The sequence below is a fragment of the Equus przewalskii genome, chromosome 15 (genome assembly GCF_037783145.1).
Source record: "Equus przewalskii isolate Varuska chromosome 15, EquPr2, whole genome shotgun sequence".
Classification (NCBI taxonomy): Eukaryota; Metazoa; Chordata; class Mammalia; order Perissodactyla; family Equidae; genus Equus; species Equus przewalskii.
Window position 1 is genome coordinate 65,943,715 of NC_091845.1, and position 22,983 is coordinate 65,966,697.

At 33.7% G+C, this 22,983-nt stretch overlaps 1 protein-coding gene across 21 annotated transcripts in view; it reads left to right on the forward strand.

Annotated features, from left to right (window-relative positions):
• The window catches only part of TBC1D5 (TBC1 domain family member 5), a 565,096-nt gene that overhangs the window by 265,778 nt on the left and 276,335 nt on the right, over positions 1–22,983 (forward strand). For 16 of the 21 annotated variants that reach the window (XM_070575957.1, XM_070575968.1, XM_070575969.1 and 13 more), the window contains one exon: positions 18,975–19,044. The exons of the other annotated variants lie outside the window; for them this stretch is intronic. In XM_070575957.1, the coding sequence (XP_070432058.1) occupies positions 18,975–19,044 (70 nt within the window). The remainder of the gene's footprint in view (positions 1–18,974; positions 19,045–22,983) is intronic. 21 annotated transcript variants of the gene reach the window in all.

Genomic DNA, 22,983 nt, shown 5'->3' on the forward strand with positions numbered 1-22,983 from the left:
TAAGCAAACAACAACTAATACTATAAACTTGGCGAGGGTTCTTAAGATCTGAAAGGTTTAAATATAAATATGTGAGTAATGAAGGAGACCAAGGAAATTAAGTTACCCCACCATCCCCTTCTCTTCCATTTGTTAGGACAGAGCAGAGCTGACTTCTTCAAGAATGAGTAAAGAGTCAAACAACGACCACAGGATTCAGTAGTATAAAATAAGGGGAGCATTGTTCTTAGGGGACAGAGAAAAGACATATTTGTGGAAAAGATTTAAATCTAGGAAGTAAACTTTATTAAAATGTTCTTTGTGTTTTCAATAAGCATACATGTTCTTTTGATGCCAGGTATGAAAGATGCTAAAAGCCTGAGGTGAAAAGAAGTTTGGCTGAGATATCGGAAAAAGTAAAGAAGGAGCTAGCAAGAAATTATAAGAAATTAAAATATAATAGCTGAAATAAAATATCTGTTAGAAGCAGTAAAGAACAGAATCAATGAAGCAGAAATTCAAAGCATAGGTAGGGAGGACAGATTGAAAGGATTGTGTAAAATGAGATGATGAGTGTGATGAGAACCAAAGTACCTTGTAGAACATTGAAATCTTAGAGAGGGAATTGGGGAGGATGGGAGACCACTTCACAAGGACCTTTGATTCTTGGGTTGTGAGTTCAGATTTCAATTAGTAATCAGGTAAAACAAAACATAAATACACACACACACACACACATACACACATACACAGAGCAGTGCAAGCCCTTGACTTTTGTCCTACCTTGATGAACGTGATTATTTATGTGAAAATTATTCTGGTAGTTTTAGAACTATTGAGGGAGAAAACGAAAGCAGATACTGAATCTTCTGAGAAGTAGCAGTCCGTGGGTTAGGTTATGAAGCCAGGGAAAGGAGTGTGGTGGTTTTGCAAATGAAGAACGACCAAAGCAGCTTCAAAGCATTGTGGACGAGGAATCAGCAAACTCAGTATCTATCGGATACAGAGGTGAAAGAGTGAACACCTCTAAGTCTGGGCTTTGAGAGAAACCCACAGTAAATACATAAGAACATACTAACAAAACCTGTCGGATGTGCAAGGAAAGGAGACTTTCAATCCTACAGAGGTGTTTGTGTGTACATATGTGTAAAGAAAACATGAATGATTATCCTCACTGAAAATGAAGTTGAACTGTGCTTGTTGCATCATTGCTTTAGTATTAACATGCCTGTGAGTAATACATATCATAAACTACATATACTTCTAATTATACTGCCTTGTCCTATACTGTGCTTGAATCAACCTACTGTAGGATTTTATTTTTTGTGCTTTATTTGCAAGTTAACATTTTAATAATTATCATAAATAGTTACCTGATTTGCATATTCTGGTTCATAATCCAACTGTTCTGTAGATCAACCACAGTTCTCTTAGTTTCATGCCAAGACTTCTATATTAGTCTGAATAATCTATCCTAGACTGCATTTCTGTTTCCAGTTCTCTGAGCTTTTTATAACTCTAAATATAGTGCTTTTTTAATCGAAAGATTGAATCATGCATGTGCTAGTATAATAATCTCTCTGACCCACTATTATATTAAAGTTAGTTTTTATTATTGTATGATTACCAACATTTCTATGTAGTATCTTCTTTTTTTTTAACTTTCATAGTCCTGTGAGTTTGATATTCAAGTGGTATTTAAGTGATCCGTCGTCTTTGTCCTTTCAGCGTATATATTGAAATGAGCAATAGTGGGGTATACATAATAAGAACTGAAACATTTGGAAAACATTACCTTTTGACAGTGAAATTATAAAATCTATGTAAAATAAATAACAGGAATGGTCATATTAGAGAGGCAAAATGACTGAGAGACCAGATTAAGAACTTGGCTATAATGTAACTAATGATACTAACATACCTAGAGAATAACTTAATCTGTGAGAAGGAGGGTTGGCTGGAAATGGAAAGCAGTAAATATTGGTAATGACCATTTGTGCCTTAGCTACAGAATGAGCAGTTGTTTCAGAAACCATAATGTTCTTAACAGTTATCTCCAAAGATGTGGAAGGATGACTGTACCAAGTTGGAAGAATCGAAGCCATTAAGATTAGAGTCTTCTAACCCCCTTTTACTATATTTTCCTTATCAATTTACATTCTGAAAGCTTGACTTCCCGGGTATTTTTTCTTACATGTAGACACTGTAGTGATTAGATTCTCACAAATATCTGATCTTCCTCACAGATTTTTTTTTGGCGCCACATAATATGTTCATTAATTGACATATATACTATAATTTCTTATATGAACAGAATTGGCTTGAAGTACCTGACTCCGGTAAATCTGATGTACTGAAAAATTCAGCCTTCAGGGTTTAAGACTGGTACTTACCACCAGAGTCCTAGAGGTATCAATATGAAATAGACCACATTCCATGAGGGTTACACTCAACTCCATGTAATATATTCCTGTTGTGTAATATATTCCTGTTGTATAATATAATCAGATATATCCTACTGGATTTCTTTTTAAATCCTGTCCTTGTCTGCTGTTTGCTATAAATTAATAGGGTCAATTTTACAAGGAAAACTCCATTTTTTCTGAGGCATTGTTCCTTTATCTATCTCTTACCCGTGAATAGTGATTTGTATTCATTTACCCTTGTCTTAACATTCTCCTTAAACACATAAAACTGTGAGTAATTGATAAAGTGAGCTCTATAGTATTATTTTTTAAATGTTTGAACTGTTCTCTATAAGCAAGTATGAGATAAGAGGTAAAGTCTTCATCGTTCTCATATCTCTATTCTCTATGGTGCCACACAAAGTGTTTTAAGTTATTTGAATTAAACTACAATATTTAAATAAATATAATCATGAGGTATTTTTCCCTGACTTAAGAGTACTCATCCTTAAGGTTAGAAATTGGGTCAGCTTGTCTTGGTGGGGAGTTTGCTATGACAGAAGTTAGTTAGCTGCTTAATTGGCAGAATGAAGACATCAGCTTCTGGCGCACTGCCTGCCACATAGTAAGCTTTAGCTGGACATTTGCTGAGTGAGTTAACTTAAGTAGAAAGTTATGATGGTAAGCTTTGAAAGCCATAATACATAAAGTTAAATAGAAATAGTAGAGAGGACTTCTCATTTCTGATCAGAGATGTAGAGATCTGGGGGGAAAAAATCATTCCCAACTTTACAACAATAAAAAGCTGGACAAACAACAAGTTCACTACTTTTCTTGAACCTGTTGAATGCTGAAGTTGCAGGGCAATAAACTGGCCCAGAATATAAGGAGAGACACACAGCTCTCTGTTGCAGAGAGAGGCAAGGTGCAAGTACTGACTTACCTGGGCAAGACACAGCCAGGCACCTATAGAAAGAGTTTAACTAAAGTGATCATTGAATTGGTGGAGGCCGAGTGTGTACTGGTGAGAAAAGGTGAAGCCCTTGGGGACTACACAAATAAGAGGACTCCACACTGTCTGTGTGGATTTTTCTTTAGGAACCCCATTAGGCAGTCAAAGAAAATCTCCCCTGTGGTAAAGAGCTGGGGGAAGAGTATAGCAACCACAGTAGGAGGAGCAATAATCTCCACCTGGACTCTCTCTCTTCTCTCTTATGGAACAAAGCCATATTCTTTTGGGGGAGCTGCAACAATTACTGGTGCCTTAGGGCACTGGTGGAATCCCTTTGCAGCTGGGAATAGCAACAGGGGGAAAAAACCCTCAACGCCTGGGGGTGTGGGTGTAGGAATGTCTACAGAAACCAGAACTATACCAGGGAAGGAGAAGGGTCACCTAGAAGCACTCAGATGAAACCTGAGGACACAGTTCTCGTCTAAGACTAAGACTTAAAAAGAAAAAAAAAAAAGACTAAGACTTAATCAAAACATCAAAGAACATTTTTATCCATTTTTCACTTCCTGCTGCCAGGATAACAAGTGTCAGATAAGAAGGAACTTGCAAGACATACAACCTTTTTCACACAGACTTAAGACAAGTGTGGAGCAGTTACGAGAATGAAAAGAACTCTTTGGCAAAACTAGATCCCCTATCCCCTATGCAAGGTGTCACTATAGGAATTTGCAGCTTGTGGTGCTCTCAGTGTAGCCATAGCAATGACAAGTTTCAAACCTAACTCTACTCCTAATTAGAGTAACTCAAACCCCAGTGCTAAAGTTCTATTAGAAGAAAGTGCGTGATGATTTCCAAGCACATCAACTACCTTAGTCTCTACTTTTATAATATCTGATGACAGCAATACATAAGAACTTCAACAAAAAGTTACAAAGCGTATGAAAAGGCGAGAAAAAAATATGCTCAAAAGAGATAAAGCAGTCATCAAAACCAGACTCAGTTATAACACAGATGTTGGTATTGTCTCACAAGGAATTTCAGATAACTGTGAATTGTGTTAAAGGCTCTAGTGGAAAAGTTGGACAACTTGCAAGATCAGATGGTCAGTTTCAGCAGAGAGATGAAAATTATATCAACAAATTGAATAGAAATCCTAGAAAGATGAAACACAGTATGCCTATGACAAGGGTCATCAGTAGAATTGACACAGACAAAAAGAAAAAGTCCGCAAACTGGAAGATATATCAATAGAAATTACCCAAATTGAAATGCAAAGAGAAATAAGAATTAAAGAGAACACCCGAGAACCATGAGACAATAGCAAATGGTACATGTAATTGGAATCCCAGAAGAAGAGAGGTACAGAAGAAATATTTGAAGAAATGATGGCTGATAATTTCCCAAAATTATTGACAGACCCAAAAGTACAAATCCAAGAAGCTCAACGAACACAAAGCAGAATAAATACAGAAAACAAAAATAAATAAAAATAATTTTATACGGGGCAACATCTAGGCATAAAGGAGCTGTGAAATGTCTTCCGGAGCTGGGTTGCCATATGCCCAACAAAAAGGAGAAAATAGATTTGGGATAACAGCCAGTATTCTATAATACATAAATATAGGTTCACAAAATGCAGATGCTAGTCTTTTAGGCATTGACTTTCAATCAAGTTATTCCTCATACAGACAATTCTATATAGGATGCTCTAGAGTGAGCAGCAGTAGGAATATATTTACTTACTGGTGGTTTATAATTATTTTGGGCTATGCTGTAAAGATCAGCTATTGTTTAAAATTCTCTGCAGCCATTTAAAGTTGTTTTACAATAATATGAAACCATATATTGTATTCAAACAGTAGAATATGTATATATGGTGCATTTTGTTAAAAATTTGAGGAAATCTGTTGAAATACTAACAATGGTAAAATTATGAGTGGCCTTTTATTTTCTTCCTTGTATGAATCTGCATTTGAAAGTTTTCCACAATAATTGTGTGTTAGTTTTGTGGTTTTTATCAATTTGTATTAATTTTGTAGTTTTGTTAATACCTTTGTATTAACTTTGTAATACTTTTAAAAGCCAGAGCTAGTCAATTTAACTTTGTGTCTTAAGATAGGTAGGGAAAGATTTATGCACAAAGATATTTACCATAGTGTTATTTAGAACAGTTAACTATTTTAAATATGGAAATATCCATTTATAGAAAAATAGTTAAATAAGGAATATTCATGATTGCTGTATTATGCAGCCATTTAAAATTGTGTTGTAAAAGTTTTTAAAATAACATGGGAGAAGTGCTTACACTAATTATACATGAAATAATAGAACACAAAATTGTTTCTGTATTGTGAGGTTTCAATTTCATAGAAAAAAGACAAAGGAAAAATATTTCCCCTCATGTATTACATTATAGGTGTTTTTCTTTCTCTTTTTCTTTTCTTCTTTTTTGTTTTCAAAATCTTTTTCTTTTTGCTAGTTTTTATCTTAATTTCTCTCAACTGTACAAGTTTTTAATGTATAGGTATTTGTTTTACAATGCAAAAATAAAACATATCCAAGAAATGAAAAGTAAGTGAATACTAGCATTGGTCAAATTACTTTCCACATTCTGTTATAATCTCATTTTTCATTTAGATAAACTTTATATTTATTCTTTATACTGAAACTAAATACAACTATGGAGAAGATAATTAGATTATATTGATGACTTATAGAAAGTGATTCTGATAATGTTTTTAAAAGATTTGAATTCTGAACATTTGCCAGGAGTCCATATTCTCCCATGGTTCCTTGAGACCTTGTTCATTTTATTTTTTAAATCTTGTGTCTCTCTCTCCTTCAGATTGGCTATCTTCTATTGATCTGTCTTCCAATTCACTGACTTATTCCTCTGGCAACTCCATGTTGTTATTGAGCCCATCTAGTGAATTTTTTTTTAAATTTCAGATACTATACTTTACAGTCTTAAAATTTCAATTTGATTCTTTTTAGTAGCTTCTACTTTTTTTTTTTTAATAATGAACGTCTATCTATTTATTTCAAGAGTATGCACTATTGCTTCATGGAGAAAAGTGATAGTAGCTTCTGTAAGTGTTTGTTGATTCCAACATCTGGGTCATCTCAGGGTTGCCATCTTTTGATTGTATTGTACTTTGAAAGTTGGTCAGATTTTCCTGGTTCTAGGTATATCAAGTAATTTTGGATTGTATCCTGAAAATTTTGAGTATTTTCTTTTGAAGCTCTAGATCCCACGAAATCCTCTAGAGAAATCTTTTCTTTCCTTTCCTCTTTCCTTTCTCCTTTCCTCTCCTCTTTTTTTCCCTCTTTTCTTTTCACAGGCAGTCCCCCCAATTAGGTTCAGACTGCCAGTTCTGCCTCACCTTCTATGGGTGGTGGTTCCAGTGTCAGTTTAATTTTCAAAATCCTTTCTATGCTTTTTGAGTTTGTACTTTGCATGTGACCCTCAGGGGTTAGTCTTTGACTTTGGTGGTAGTTTATATCATAGGTCAATTCTCCAAGCTTTTGCTGTGCTTCTTTGGGTATGTTTTGAGCATATACAGCTTAGTGGTGAACCCAGGATTTGTGTCAGTTCATATACAGAATTGGAGAATCCTCTTGTCCAGCTTCTGCAGGATAACCCAACACCCTCTGGCTTGTTCTGTCAGAGCTTTTGACTCTCATGCTATTGTACAGCTCCGTGAGTGGGCCCACTTTTGTGGCCAAGTGATGACAGAAAGAGAAAAGAAGAAAGTAATGGAGATTCCTCACTCGCTGTTCACACAGCAGGGACTCCTTTTCCTAGTTTTCTATCTGAAAAGATAGCTTTATTCCTCAAGGTTTTATATGTCCACATCACTGCAACCACCCATCCACTGTGGCAGAGTAGTTCTACAATTAGGCCTGGCTTCATTGCAAGATTGGAAGTGAGAAAAGGGAAACAGAAAAGAGGATTCTTTTCCCAGTCCCAGAAAAAATGGAATTAGAGTTTTTGCTGTCTGTGCCTATTTAGTTCTCAGATTCAGCCTGACCTGAGCTCGAAGCTGAGAGAGAAAGGAGAGGGAAAAAACCCAGAAAACACACTACCACTGTGTCTTTGACTCCTTTGTCCAAAATGCTTGCTAGTATTTACTTTTCAGAGTCCTCAAGAAGTTGTTTTTTGTACTTTGCGTAGAATTTTTAGTTGTAACTACTGAGAGATAGGCTTGAAGTGGTGCTTCATGTTGAATGGGACTGAAATCATACTAGTAATCTATAATGTGCTGTATTTCTGATCTATGTAGAAAGCAGTTTATAAAAATAAATAAAATTATTAATAATCAGATTAAGATAATTATTGTGGTTGGAAATAAAATATTAGGAACATAATTATTTAGTTTTCTGCCATGAAAGTAATTTTAAGTCATTTCAAAGAATTTCAAATTGTCATTTAGACTATCTTAGAATTAAATATGCAGTTGTCTCTGTCTGTTTTATCAGGTTATCCTGAGATCCAGCTCCTAAGTGATCTCTTAGCTTCCATCTTGCCTCCCCCCACCCCCCTCCCCACTTTCAATCCAATCTTTACATAGCAGCTAGAATTATCTTTTCCAAGCATAAAGTAGATCATCTTTTTCATCATTTTAAAACTTTCCGGTGGCTTCTCATTGTACTTATAAAATCTAGACTTTCTCCCCAGAAAACCCCAAGTTCTATGGCCCCTTGTTGTCCCACAGACCTCATCTTGTACTACTTTACTCCTAGCCTTCCAACTACCTTGGCCTTTTTTAAAAACTTTTAAAAGCCAGCTTCTGCTCTCCGGCCTTTGCATGTGTGCCCTTTGCCGTAAAGTTTAAATGGCTGATTTTTTCTTGTTACTAGAATCTCAAATCACATATTACCTCTCCCTGCAGAGAGCACCCTCTCCAGCCACTGAATGTCACATCATTCTACTTTATTTTCTTTACAGTTCTTATAGCTATCTGAACTTATCTGTTACGACTTTATTTTCCTATGTTTTCTCCCCCTGCACCTCCTCCCCCCATTCTGTTTTGTTCACTGTAGTACTTCCAGTTCCTGAAAGAGTACCTGGCACATAGTAAGCTCTCAGTAAATAACATTAATGAGCTTTAAAAATGGTAAGTTGCCATCCTTAAGATGGTCTCATAGTAGTATCATTGATATGGCTATTCTCTCATCTTTTACCTTGGAGTACAAGAGCTTCTTACTCCGTCTCCTGCATCTATTCTCCTTCTCTTTACACTCACCTTCAAGTCGCTTCATCCAGAAGTTCAAGTGACCTTTTCAAAGCTACAAACCTTATCATGTTCTACTTCTGCTTAAAACCCTAATTTCACTGACTTCCTATTCACCTTGACCAAAGTCCTTAATATGACCTTCACAGAGCCTTGGCACATGCTGGTCTCTAGTGGAGTGCTCCTCATGTTCTTTGTGTTCAGTGACCCCTCTTCTCTCAGAAGTTAGTGTCTGGTTGGGTGTGTAACTTTATTCTATAACAGTTTTCAAAGTTGTCATGGTACATTGCTTTGACTGTCCCTCTCTGCTGAACTTTCAACAAACTCAAGGATGTCAGAGACGGGTTTTGAGCTTTTGCTTGCCACTGTATCACTAGTGCTAAAATAGAGGAAGTGTTCAACACGTGATTGTTGAAAGACTTAAAAAAGTAGAAAAGCTATCACATCATCCAGGTGCATGATTAGAAGTTTGAATTAGTAAATACATTTATTAATTAGGGCCCCTTTACAGTTTATCTAGATAACTAAATTTGTTAGTTTGGATAAAATGCTCAATAAATAACTACTTTGATTTTTTTAATACTCTAAAAGGATAGTTGAATTTTTTTATCTGAAGGAAATGGTAAACATTTAAAAATTTTTATATTTGAGGATTTTTAGATTACTATATTTTAATGTGATTTAGTTTGGTAAATCTTTTGTCAGACTAAAGATATGTTTAAGAATATTTACCCTTGATTCTTCATCTGAGCTTTGGGAATTTATAGTTAAAATGTCTGTTACACTTTTTAAGTAGATCTTTGATATAAGAACTTGTTCATTTAGCTGTCATTTAAAAGACATAAATAAGATTATTTACCCTTGTTTGTGGATGTAATTTATATCCTTCAAATAATTCCCACTTTAATTTTCCATACTGAAAAGGGAAATATTTAGTGTTAATTATCTAAAGTTAAGTACTTGGGGTTAATGGGTGTCTTTACATTTTATGAGGTCTTGTCCACTAGATGTTAAACCAATCTTACAGGATCTAGCCCTGTTTGTAATCAGTAGTGAAAATGGGACGTGACCAAAGGAATCTATTTTGTAGAAAAAGATACTTCCTTTTTTTAGACACTGAAGAAAATGAATAACAAATATTTTATGGTTATTATTTGAAAGATTTATAGAAAATCAAATAGGACTTCAATACAAGAAATGCTGTATTTTATTTAGCAAATATTATGTATTTTGGGCACTGAACATGCAGTTTAATGTCAGGGTTAGAATTCAATAAGTATTAATTAGATTCTCTTTGAAAAGCTATTGTGGTTCTTTTGGGGCCTGGGCAAGTTTCATTAAAACTTTTGTAACACTAGTGGAAAAATTAAAAATGTCAGCTAGTCAAAGTTTAAACCAAATTATTTGTATTTTTGTTAAGAAAAAATGTAGTAAAGGACAAATTATGTAATAATTATCTTAGGCCTTAATACTCTTTCTCCAAGTTTAAAGAACTATTATTAAATGTTCTTTGTCAACACGTTTACTTCTGAGGAAACTCTTCTCAAAATCTACTTTGTTGTTTATCTACTTAGTATAAATGTGTTTTGTAATTATCTAAATTACAGCATTGTGAAGTCTTTTGTAGGAAGGTGCTTTTAAGGCCCAGATGGTCCACGGGAGAACCACACAGGCTGATAGCAGTGTTCTGTTTGACATCTCCAGTCTGCACCCTTCCTACAGTAATCTACTATATCCTACTGGTCACATTAGGGTAATGTACAGAGTTGGCATAGCTCCATGCAGTCTATAGTACTGCTGAAAAATGAGATCAAAGTTTGTGCCTTATTGATAGTCCATAGTAAATGATGACACGTAAGATACTCAATATTATCTCCCTAATTGGGGCAAATTAAATTGTCTTCTATAGGAGATTGTCACTTTTACTATAGTAGAAGCCTATTATTTTGGACTAGGAAAGTCTCAGGAATCATCAAAATAATCTAGGAAACCTTTTAAAAGTAGGGAATCCTGGACCTGACCCATGGTTATCTCAATTTCACCTTTCTCTCAAATTCTCTGTCTCTCACTCTCTCACACTCTCTCTCTCTCTCTCTCTCACACACACACACACACACACACACACACACACACACACAGATGCACTCTACATACCTGTCCCCAGGTGATTTGGATGATCAACATATTCATGAGCTTAGCCTTATCTGGCTCTACCCTTCTTGTAATAGATGTGGATGGTAGAATCCAGAGAGATGAATTTTCATTAGAATTCTGTTTTCTTGATTGACTCCTTGTCTACTTGTTTTTTCCTGAGACATGAAGCAACTTTAAATCCATGGAATGCCCGGAGAAGTAAAAAAACACCCAGAAATAACAGTCAGAATAAATAGAAATATTTGCATTTGTGTATTATACATTTTAACTTAAATTGGATAGTTATACTTGTGATTATCTTCGAAATTAGACCTTGTTTCCATTCAGTTGCAGAATCATTAATGAATTCTTCTTAAAGCTTCTTTTATTCTGATGCACGTGTAATATTGTATACTATCCTATATGTGATAGTTTTAGTTTATTACTAGATTGACTATAGTTTGAGTTCTTTGTCTACATTTTGTCAATTCTAAGAAACATTTATATATTAAGCTCATGGATTAGTGGCTTTATATTTTAAGGCTATAATTCTACTATTTCTCCACTCTCTTTCTTTATGTCATATTCGACATTTGGTATGATCATCACCAGGAAGGATAGTAAAAGGATACCATAAATCTTGCACAGAATTGAATAATTCATGAAGGAACCTTTTTGTTAATTAAAAAATTTTTCAGGGCCAGCCTCGATGGCCTAGTGGTTAAGTTTGCCATGCGCTGCTTCAGTGGCCTGGGTTTGGTTACCAGGTGGGGGAACCACTCATCTATCAGTGGCCATGCTGTGACAGTGGCTCACATACAAAATAGAGGAAGATTGGCAACAGATGTTAGCTCAGGGCAAATCCTCCTCAGAGAGTAAAAAAAAAGGTTATCAGAAATTATGCTTTTTAATTACTAAGAAGAGAAGAGTTATAATTTTCAATATTTAAATTATGAATGTTTATTCTCTTTGTATAGAACCAGTAGCCTTTTACTTTTATTCCTCTACTGGATCCAGCATTTTAAATACATCAATTAAAATGTTCATAAAAAAGATAGCTAACATTTATTGAGGACTTACATTGTGCTGCTACAGGCTGCTGTAAACACTTCACTTGCACTTCGCTCATTTAATTCTCATAACCACACTTTGTGGTAGAAACTGTTATCTCCATTTTACAGATGAGGAAACTGAGATATTGAACAATTAAATAACAGAGCAAGTAAATGATGGAGTATGTACTCAGGTCAGTCTTACCTGAGCTTTAGCTTTTAACCATGATGCTATAATGCATCCACTTCATAATTTCATTAAATTGAATGTTGCAGTTTAATTTTACCAATTCAGTGTTTTTTCCTGGAAACTTTAAAGTTTAACCAAAGATCAGCAGCAGGATATTTCTTTTTCCCTTAAAAGTTAAAACGGCTGTGTTTATGTAGACACCAACCACATGTTTACCTATTTGTCTGTCCATCTGAAGACATATTTACATTTATTATACTTGAGAATTTTCTAGTTTTCCTTCTGTAGTTGATTTCTAGCTTCATTTTTTTTGTAGTCAGAGAATATACTTTGTATGATTTCAGTCTTTTTAAATATATTGAGACTTGTTTTGTGGCCTAACGCATGGTCTGTCCTGGGGAATGTTCCATGTGTACTTGAGAAGATTGTGCATTCCGTAGTTGGGTAGAGTGTTTTTCGTATGTGTGTGAGGTCTAGTTTGTTTCCATTGTTGTTAAGTCCTCTATTTCCTTATTGATCTTCTGTCTAAATGTTCTATCCATTGTTGAAAATGATGTATTGAAGTCTTCAACTATTATTGTAGAACTATTTTTACCTTCAATTCTGTCAATATTTACTTTTCATATATTTTTATGCTCTGTTGTTTGGAACATACATGTTTGTAATTGTTATATCTTCTTGATGAATTGACCCTTTTATAGGTACGTAATGTCTTTATCTTTTGTAACATTTTGTTTGTTTGTTTTTTTTTTTTTTGGAGGAAGATTAGCCCTCAGCTAACTACTGCCAGTCCTCCTCTTTTTGCTGAGGAAGCCTGGCTCTGAGCTAACATCCGTGCCCATCTTCCTCTAGTTTATATGTGGGACGCCTACCACAGCATGGCTGCCAAGCAGTGCCATGTCCGCACCCGGGATCCGAACCAGCGAACCCCGGGCCGCCGAGAAGCGGAACGTGCGAACTTAACCGCTGCGCCACCTGGCCGGCCCCTATCTTTTGTAACATTTTTTGACTTAAAGTCTATTTTGTCTGATATTACTATAGCCACCTTATCTCTTTTTTGGTTACTTTTTACATGAAATGTCTTTTCCATTCTTTCACTTCCAGTCTATTGTGCCTTTGGATCTTAAGTGAGTCTCTTGTAGATAACATATAGCTGCATCATATTTTTTTCTTTTTTTCGTTCTATTATTCTCTGCCTTTAATAGGAAACTTTAGTTATATTTACGGTAACGACTGATGAGAGAGAACTTCTGCCATGTTGCTGTTGTTTTCTGTATTTTTTGTACCTTTGCCTCCCTCATTTCCTCCATTAGTGCTTTTTCTTGTTTTCAGTTGATTTTTTTCTAGTACCCATTTTGGTTTCCTTGTCATTCCTATTGTGTAATTTTTAGATATGTTTGTGGTTATCATAGGGATGAAATTTAATATGGTAAATTTATAGCACTCTATTCCAAGTTAATCCCAAAGCTTCATAGCATACAAAGCATGTCCTTCTATACAGCTCTGTCTTCCTTCACTTTTTATGTTGTGTCACAAATTACATTTTAATACACTATTGTTCAGTAGTGTAGATTTTTTAAGGCATTTATCTTTTATATCTTATAGGAAATGAAGCATAGCATTACAAACTTTAAATACAATAATACTAGCTCTATATTTGCTTACATATTTATCTTTACCAGACATCTTTATTTCTTCCGACAGTTTTGAGTTACTGTCTAGTGTTTTCCTTTCAACCTGAGGGACTACCATTAGCTTTTCTTCTACGGTATGTCAAGTAGTATCAAACTCTCAGCTTTTGTGTTTCTGGGAATGTTTTAATTTCTCACACATTTTTGAAGGAGTATTTTGCTAAATATAAGATTCTTGGTTGACAGTCTTTTTCTCTAAGCACTTTAAATATATGTCACCGCACTTTCTTTTGGTGTGCATGTTTTCTGATGACAAATCAGCTATTAATCTTACTGAAGATTCTTTGTTGTGACAAATTACTTCTCTGTTGGGTTCTTTCAAGATTCTCTCTTTATCTTTGTCTGAACAGTGTGCTTACAGTGTATCTCTGGGTTAATCTACTTTTCGTTCATTGAGCTTCTTGGATTTGTAGCTTTTTGTCTGTCATCAAATTTGGGAAGTTTTGGGCCATTATTTCTTCAAATATTCTTTCTGCTTCTTTCTCTCTCTCTCTCTTTTACTTCTCAGACTGGTATAATGTGTATGTTGATGTGCCTGATGGTATCAAATAAGTGTCTTAGGCTCTGTTCACTTTTCTTCATTCTTTTTTCTTTTTGCTCCTCAGACTCCATAATTTCAATTGTTCCATTTTCAAGTTTGCTATTTTTGTCTTCTGCCTGCTCACATCTGTTGTTGAACCGTGAATTTTTTATTTCAGTTATTGTATTTTCAGCTCTAGAAATTGTTTGTTTCCTTTTATAATTTCTACCTCTTTACTGATATTCTCATTTTGTATCTTCATTTTTTACATGATTTCCTTTCCTCCTTTGTCCATGTTTTCTTTTTGCTCTTAAGACAGTTGTTACAAAATCCTTTTCTAGTAAATACCAATTTCTAGATTTCTCAGGGATAGTTTGTCAGTTTATTTTTGTCCCTTCCATGAGCCATGCTTTTTGTTTCTTTGTGTGCTTTGTGACTTTTTTTCTTGTTCTTGTTGACAATTGGATATTTTAATATTATAACTTGGTCACTCTGGAAATCAGATTCTCTCCTTCCTCAGGGTTTGATATTTTTTTATATTCTTGAAGACTGTTTTAGTCTATTTGTTTAGTGATTTTCTTGAACTATTTTTTATTTTTGCAAAGACTTACTCTTTGACGTGTAGTCACTGAAGTCTTTATTTTGTAGATTGTGTTCAGCTACAATTTTGACAGAGATTTCTTTGAATGCCAGGAGCTAAAAAAATAATGAAAACCAAACAAAAACCCAGAACCTTTCCTTGTCTTTGCAGATTGGCTCTATGCCACAGCTGTCCTTCATCATTTAGCAAGGCTTTCACTTATGCTAGTGATCAGCGTGAGGTGGAAGCTTACAGCCTTCCAGTTCCTATAGGATCATGCATCTTGCCCTGGGCATGTGTGTGGCCTTCTACATTCCTGTGTATATATGGATGCTTTTGAATGTCCTGATTTCCCAAAGAAACTCTGAGCAGCTTTTGCTCCCAGGTCTTAGGTGGTCTATTTTATGTTTCAATTGTGCCATATTATCCCATCACAACTAAAATGTGGCTACCTATAGCTTTGTTTTCAACTTAGTTTGAACCAGTTTTTTTCCCCTTTTACTTTTAAATATTCATCACACACACTTGGTGACACTTCTCTAACAATTGAGAGAAGAAACTCTTTTTTAAATTATGTAATACTTTGCAGAATTCATACTTAGTGTGAGGTGATACTTTAAAACTTGATGTTTTTTAGAGGTAAACTGAAGGCACGATTGAGTAGGTGTGCTTATTTGTAGCATTACTCTGGTTGTTTTTAACCTAACCTAGTTTGAAATCTCTGGTTCTCCCTTCATAAAGCAGATGTTTGTGCCTATAAAGCACTATAGAAATCTATTGTTAAACCTTTGTTTAACATGATTTCAGTAGTGTACAGATAAGATAGTATATAAATGCCCTTGGCTAAACAGGACTGCAGTAAAAGCTGAAAAGGGGTCCAGAGTTCAATTAATCCTGCTTTGAAATTTAAGTCATCATTATACATATTATTGGCTTTAATAAGTTACATACATGTATACTAGAAATTACTGATGGAAAATACAATGCTCTTTGTATCCTCATTTAAAATAACATAACTACAAGCATGTTTTCTTCTAATCAGTCAACTTAGTTTAATTGTGATGTTATTAACTCATTTTACAAAGTTACTAACTAATGAGAAATGAATGTGTTATGTAAACTTCAAAGTGTAATAGTCACAAGTAATCGATGAACTGTTCCTTAAATATGTAATATATTGTACAATGTTATACATTTATAGTAACCTATATAATATGTATGTTATATATTGTATATAATTTATGCATTTATTTAAAATTTGTTCAATAAATATATCTAGATTATTTTCTTGGTTAGTTTACTTTAAAACTTGAAATATCTTTAAAATCACAATTGCATTTTAAAAATTTACTCTACTTTTCAAGCAAGTGAAAGGAAGTCTGTTATCTTAAAACACATTTAAGTAGTGCTGTTTGCTCATGTAGAGGCCTTTGTGTAAGATTACTTTAATAACGTATTTATGTGTGCATGCGTGTGTGTGTTTGTGAGAGACAGAGAGAGGGAGAGACCCGAAAACAGCCTGTGCATCCTCGTTTAGTTACAACCACTGACAACTTCGTTCAACACTAAGAACAGCAGTGAAAATCATATTAAACTCTCTTGCACCCTCTGTTGTTATTTTGGGGGAACACTGTGCATACCTTCCCATGATTGTGTTGACATTTGACTTATTACAATCCCTAGTAAAATTAATACTTATTTTACTATACTTACCTCCAAATTAGATTGATAGTAAAGTAACATTTGTTTGCAATGCTTAGTTGGTGTTTTCTTGTGTTACAGACATGTTTTTATTGTATAACATCTTAAATGAAAGATGAGCCTCTCTGTTTGTCTTTGATTTCTCCTAGTTACCAGCTCCTCCAAATGTTTCACACAAACGAAAATCTCTACAGGATATAGCACACTGTATATATAGTTCTCTAGAATTACAAATTCTGTCTGTTCTTTTGTAAACCTTTCAATTGTCGGTCAGTTTCCTTCCAAAATAAGAGTCTGGAATCGTCCATACTAAAATTAAGAATTTATAACTGTAAGGAACAGATGTTTTCATAAACATTTGCTATAATTAATTTCAACTAGAGGATTGAAGGAACAAAGCAGTTTTTCCTGCTCCAAAACTTTATTGCCTTTCCCCCGTATAGCAAACTCTGAAATCTTTTCTCTAATATTGTTTAGAGAAACAATTGTAGTCCTTATTTGGTATGTTTTAGAGAAAGAAAAACTGCTTTTTTTTCTTATTACCATCCTTTGAAGGTTACATTTAATGTGGTATAGTCATATCAAAACATATATAAAATGAAGAAAACCTTTGTAATATATTATGATGACAAAACCTAGTTGTTTAAAAAATTGAAAATTTGAAACATTTTATATTTGATCTGATAAATACCAGCAGAAGGGAAGAAATATTCTATTTGTGAGATTTTATCATAATCTTTTGTTTTAAAGAGAAAGAAGGCTCATATTTTAAATGTATAAAATAGTACTTATTCTATGCTGATTATGGAATGTTTCACAGGAAATGTCTGCAAGCTGTTAAATAACATGTGTTGTAAGAAATTTTCGTTTAGCCAGACAAAGACTAATTTTCCTTAAATCTTTTTAGTTTATTATAATACATTAATTTATTTTGAAAAAAATGAAGTATGTTGTGTGAATAATCTTACAGTGTCGATGTTTTCAAAGAATTAACAAAATTTGCCCAGCTAGATTGTTCTTAAACATTTAAGTGTTTCTGGATTATTTTCTTCTATAAAATTTGGCAACATTTTTGAATGCTGTAAGCCATTTTAGGATTTTTGTTTAATGAAAAAGAAAAACTGAGAGTGCATTTTGCAAAAAGAATAGAGTTAAAAGTTCAGTGAGTGCGCTCAGTCCGGTTTTCGTCCTCCTAAACACTTTGGCGCAGCTGCAAAGATTTTGAAGAGAAACAACATTCTTGACTAATCTGTCAACTATAAAATGTGCAAAGAAAAATAGGTAGCTGTCATTAAAATTACATTTCAGCTTTCAATAACCATTTAATGAGTAGCATAATTATAGAAGTATGGTACCTCAAGTACTATACTCAATAATTAAAAATAATCTCATCTTTAAAGTGAAAGCTCTGTAATTATTATTTGACTTAACCAGGACCACTGTGATGATCTCCAGTGGCACCTTAGATTGTTCAAAGTGGATTAAAAGTATAAATTAAAATTGGATAAATCATTAAATTATTAAGCTTTAAATATCATAAAAATGAATATAACCTGATGTTTGAAAGTTACATTACGGGAATTAGAAGTATGAAATGTAATCGGATTCTAGTCTTTTTAATTTATTTCTGAGAATAAATGATATATTTAATAGTAGTACACTATGGTTTCATAAAAATTATACTTTGATGTATATATTTTAAACAAATGATTCAAGTTAAATTTCTATCAATAAGAATATATATTTCATATTGTGGTATTGGTAATCACTTATTTAACAAATTTATTTTTATTCTGTAATCTTTAAACTGATAGATATGAATCTAGTCTAAATCTGATTTTATGAATATGCCAGTTTCCTGAGTGAAATGTTTTCTTTCCCAAAATGTTTATTACAACATGAGGCAGAAATACCTTTTGATGTTGTTGTTTTTTCATTTTTTAAACTGCTGATCTTTTGCCCACAATTAAAACAAAGTTTTGGGAACAATATTAATGTGTATTAAAAGCTCACAAGAATGCATTCTTGATCATCACCTCCTAAGTCTGCTTTCTGTTACCTCTCTGCGTACCAGTTTCCTAGAGAGTGGAGAACTGGAGGCTGGAAAACATTTCAGGTCGGATGTCTGCCCACTCTCTTTTGACTGTACCAGTGGTCAGGATGGGTGATTTGGTCACTAACAAAAATTTGCCCTTTGTTTATAAACATTAGTATATGATTAAATGATTTATAAATTGGTTTTGTCTGGGAGTCATAAGAAGAAAATGTATGTACTGTACTTCATTTGTTCCCATTAGTAATTACTTTGGTAGTATTCCTATCCAAGTTAGGCATGGTGGTGGTGGTTTATATTTAAGCATCAAAATGAATTTTTTGCCTAAAGGGCTCTGATTACAAAAGATATTTGGGGGAGGGATAAGGGGATATATGCTTTTTAACCCTATATACTGCATAGAGCTGTTATACAGTAGCTTTTCAACTGAAATATTCAGTTTCATAATCTCCATTATTTCAGTGTTTTTAAATTTTTTTTCCAGGAGATTCAAATAAAAATGGAAGAAGAACAAGTTCTACTTTAGATTCTGATGGGACTTTTAATTCCTATAGGTAGGTGATGAATACATAGATACATAATATTACAAGATGATGTGCAAGATCCCTAATCTTACAGGATTCTAATACAGTAGTAAGGAACTGTTACCTGTGCTTTAAAAGTATGACAAACATAAAGAATATTGTGAGATGCAGTTGTTCTGCAGACTTATTGAGTAATGGAAAATGCAACATTCTAAGTTCTTGAGCAAATGGACTTATTGTAGATGTCTGTTGTTATCCCATAGTAGGATAATTGGAATGAATGCACATATAGTATAAGCTAAGCTTCATTATAATCCATTTTTGTTTTTATTTTTTCAGTATATCTGTTACAGTATTAAAGGCTTCCTTTTGTTTAAGTTTCCTGCTAAAATGGAGTGTACTGCTTATGAGAGCATCTAAGAGAGTATAAAATGTAATCCATGGTTACATTATGTGCTGTTTGTTAATATCCTGTTTGGCTTTTCAGCAAACAGGGCAGTTATTTCTCAATTAGTGATTTTTGAAAAACGATATACTTGTTAAGAAAACATGTATTTTTGTCTCGTCTTTTGTTAATATTCTCCTTAGAACTTGAGTTTGCTTGAGTAAGTGTTTATGGATTTTGTCCCTTCGTAACATGGAAATCTAGGAAGAAGAAAGATTAAAGTATTTCCAGTAATGTTTGAAAATTCATATACTGAACCAAAATGATAGAAGAACCGGGTGGTTTTCTTTTAGGGGAAAAAAGTACAAATTCAGTAATACATTTTGACATTGTAGATTCTTAAAGAAATACTTTAGTTGGAATACATTCTCCTTATGGTTAATTAGTTGTGATATTTATGTAATGACACCATAAAATACATGCAAGAACCACTGTACACTTAGAAACTCATTTGAATATTAAGCTGTAACTCCTTTTATATAATAAATATGGAATTTAGGCTTAGAATCTTTATATTTTTACTTGAGTACATATTCTGTATCCCTAATTGGAACTATGTCATTTGTTTCTTCAGATCCCAGGCGAGCTTTTAATCTAGAGTAGGGCCTTGTATACAGGAAGCACTTAATAAGAATGTGGTAAATGTGGAAGTTTTTACAATTTGTTTATGAATTCCAGAAATGAAATGGTAATTGAAACACTTGACATCTTTATTTTATGCCAGTTGGGGTCTGTATAAATAATCAGTCATTCAAGTGTCCTGGATACTACAAAAGGCTTATGTTCCCATGGTGTTCTAGAAGGTATTGTCACAGCAGTAAGGCTCATATGCTGTCATTAAATTTCACTGTACCCCTCCCACCATATGAATGGTGGAATTCTCCAAATTCTTCTTTTAGTGCTGAGGTGTAATATAAAGCTTGGAATTTGACATATTAAATAACAGGTAGAATCCTCTGTCTGAACATGTTACAGCTGGTCACACACAAAAAAACCACAAAGTAAATATAAAAGATAGTTAAATAAATATTCGTGATTTGGCATGTGACTGAGGAATGTTAACATAATATATGTGAAATCTATGGTGGTTATATTGTTACTAGATATAAATACAATAAAAAATAACCAAGGCAAAAGAAAAATAAAGATGCATTTCAAAGCAAGGAAAATTCATATATATATATACATTTTTTTGGTGAATTATATTTTACAATTACATTTATAGTTTAGCTAATTATAGTAAATAATGGACATAATATAAAGTTAAGAGAAATGTGTTGATGTGAAGACACAGTATTATCTTGTAGTTTATTTTGTTCTTGAATAGTTTGAAGATTCAAATATCTTCGTATTATTGAATGATAATTGTACTCTAAAAATGAACTCCTAATGCACCTTTGCACAATAAATACTAATGTTGTTAACTAATATGGTTTTAATCAATGCCTGTCAGTGTTGTAATGTTGGGATATTAATTTATTGTTGTAATTAAAAAGGCAAGATAGAAAGCTCAGGTAGTACAGTATATAAAAACGAGCTTTTAATAGTTGGCAGGCCAGTGCTGTTATTAAATAGTATTGTAGTATTTAAGGTGTGAAATGAGTATTTTTCTACTCAGTAGGCAATAGCTCTTACATATAATGAGCTTACTTGTGAATTTGACACTTGGGTTAAATGCAGAATTCATGGAAGCACAGCTCTAGGGTATATTTTCGTATTAAGGTTAACTGATAAAACCTAGGAATTGTTGCAGAATCACACTAAAATGGCAACAGAATTGTCAGTAAAATTCACTGCCGAAAATGAAAATTATTTTTCTGTTGCTGTCTTAGCTCTTTTAAACTAACTAGACATAGATTATTAGAAAAATGTGAATATTCCAACCCTCAAACATCGTTTAGCCTAACAATTGTCAAAATGCAATATTTTTGCCTTAGAAATCTTGACTTTTCTTCACAGTTAGACAGTTCTGGCTGTCAGCTTAGTACCACATACTCAAGCCGTGTATACTCGTGCCCAGGATAATGATTAGCCTTAGTTTGTCTTCTGTGAAATGGACCTTATAATGTCTAACCTGCTTCCTTGTCACAACTGTTTTAAAGACTGAGATGAAATGTGTACGATAAAACCTTTTGAAAATCTAATTGCAAAGCCATGGCATTATTAATATTAGTTCTTTTGTATTACTTCATGTGAATTGGCCACTTTGTTGCCTTAGTCTTCACTTAACCCTCCAAGACGTGTACCCTTTTAGAGCATATCTTGAGGTTTTATTAACTTTTGAATTCAATCTTAAATTGGTCACCTAAATCTATATTCTTTCTATTATTTGTATTATTGTCATCTTGGGTTATCAGTTGCAAGAGGGCATAGTCTGTGGTTTTTTGTTTGTTAACAATATCTAATCATAGTGAGTTGGTTCAAATCCTCACTCCAAATACTGTGGAGACTTTGGACAGGTCTTAGCCTCAGTTTCCTCACCTTTAAAGTGGGAGTAATAAAACACACTTGTTCTGAGGATTTAATGGGATAATGTCGTGTTGTAAGGCTGAATAAATATTAGCTGCTTTCATCATCCAGGCAAATGTCATCATCATCATTGTCATCATCATTAACCTTCTGGTATTGTAGAATTTTTTTTACAGTGCTCTAATAGAGAGACACCAAAAGGAAGTCAAAAAACATGTGTCTTACAGGAAAATAACTTTTGTTAGCAGAAAGGGAGCTAAGCACAAGCTTAACCTGAGGCTTGAAACTCCCAATCTCTGGTACGGTATTCTAGGTTGCCTTTGTATAATAAATTTGTACACACAGTAAAGATAAAAGGAAGATGTTTCACTATTAGTATAACTTCAAAGATAGATTTTTGGAATTTTGACAAATTTTGAAATTTACAATCGATGGAGCCTAACTATATATTTATGTGCCTGATGCTCATAGATTTATATTTCATAAGGCTCAGAGGTTTTATTTTGGATTTGTGTCTTTTGTGGTTTTGCTTCATTGGTTCAGATAGGGTACAGCTGCATTTAACTCCTGAGGCACCAGTATGATTATTATATGATGCCTGGGTAATAGACTAGATCTTGTTTTGGAAGTTTTTGTTAAAATTTGATTGTATATCTACTAACTAATTTGCAGATGACATATTAAAATGGAAAATTTATAAGAACTGAGAAGATATTATTGTTTTATGCAGTATATCTTGTACCTTTTAAAGACCGATGTTAATGTTTTCTGTTGGATTATATGAGCTTTCTCTATTTCTCATGTAACCCTTAAAACTGAGAGACTCTTGCTGGGTATGAAAGAAGAGAAGTACTTTGCAGATTAGCAGTTTGTAGTAGACGTTTAACTTAGTGACAGTAGCACAGGGCCACAAGGTAGATGGAAGATTCTCTCCCCACCAGCCTCCTCCTCCTCTTCCCAAGGGCAGCTGACCTTCTCCTCTCCAAAGAGGCGAGCCCCTTGCCAGCACATATGACTACAGACTATTACATTAATCTGTTTAGCTGTAGTACCAG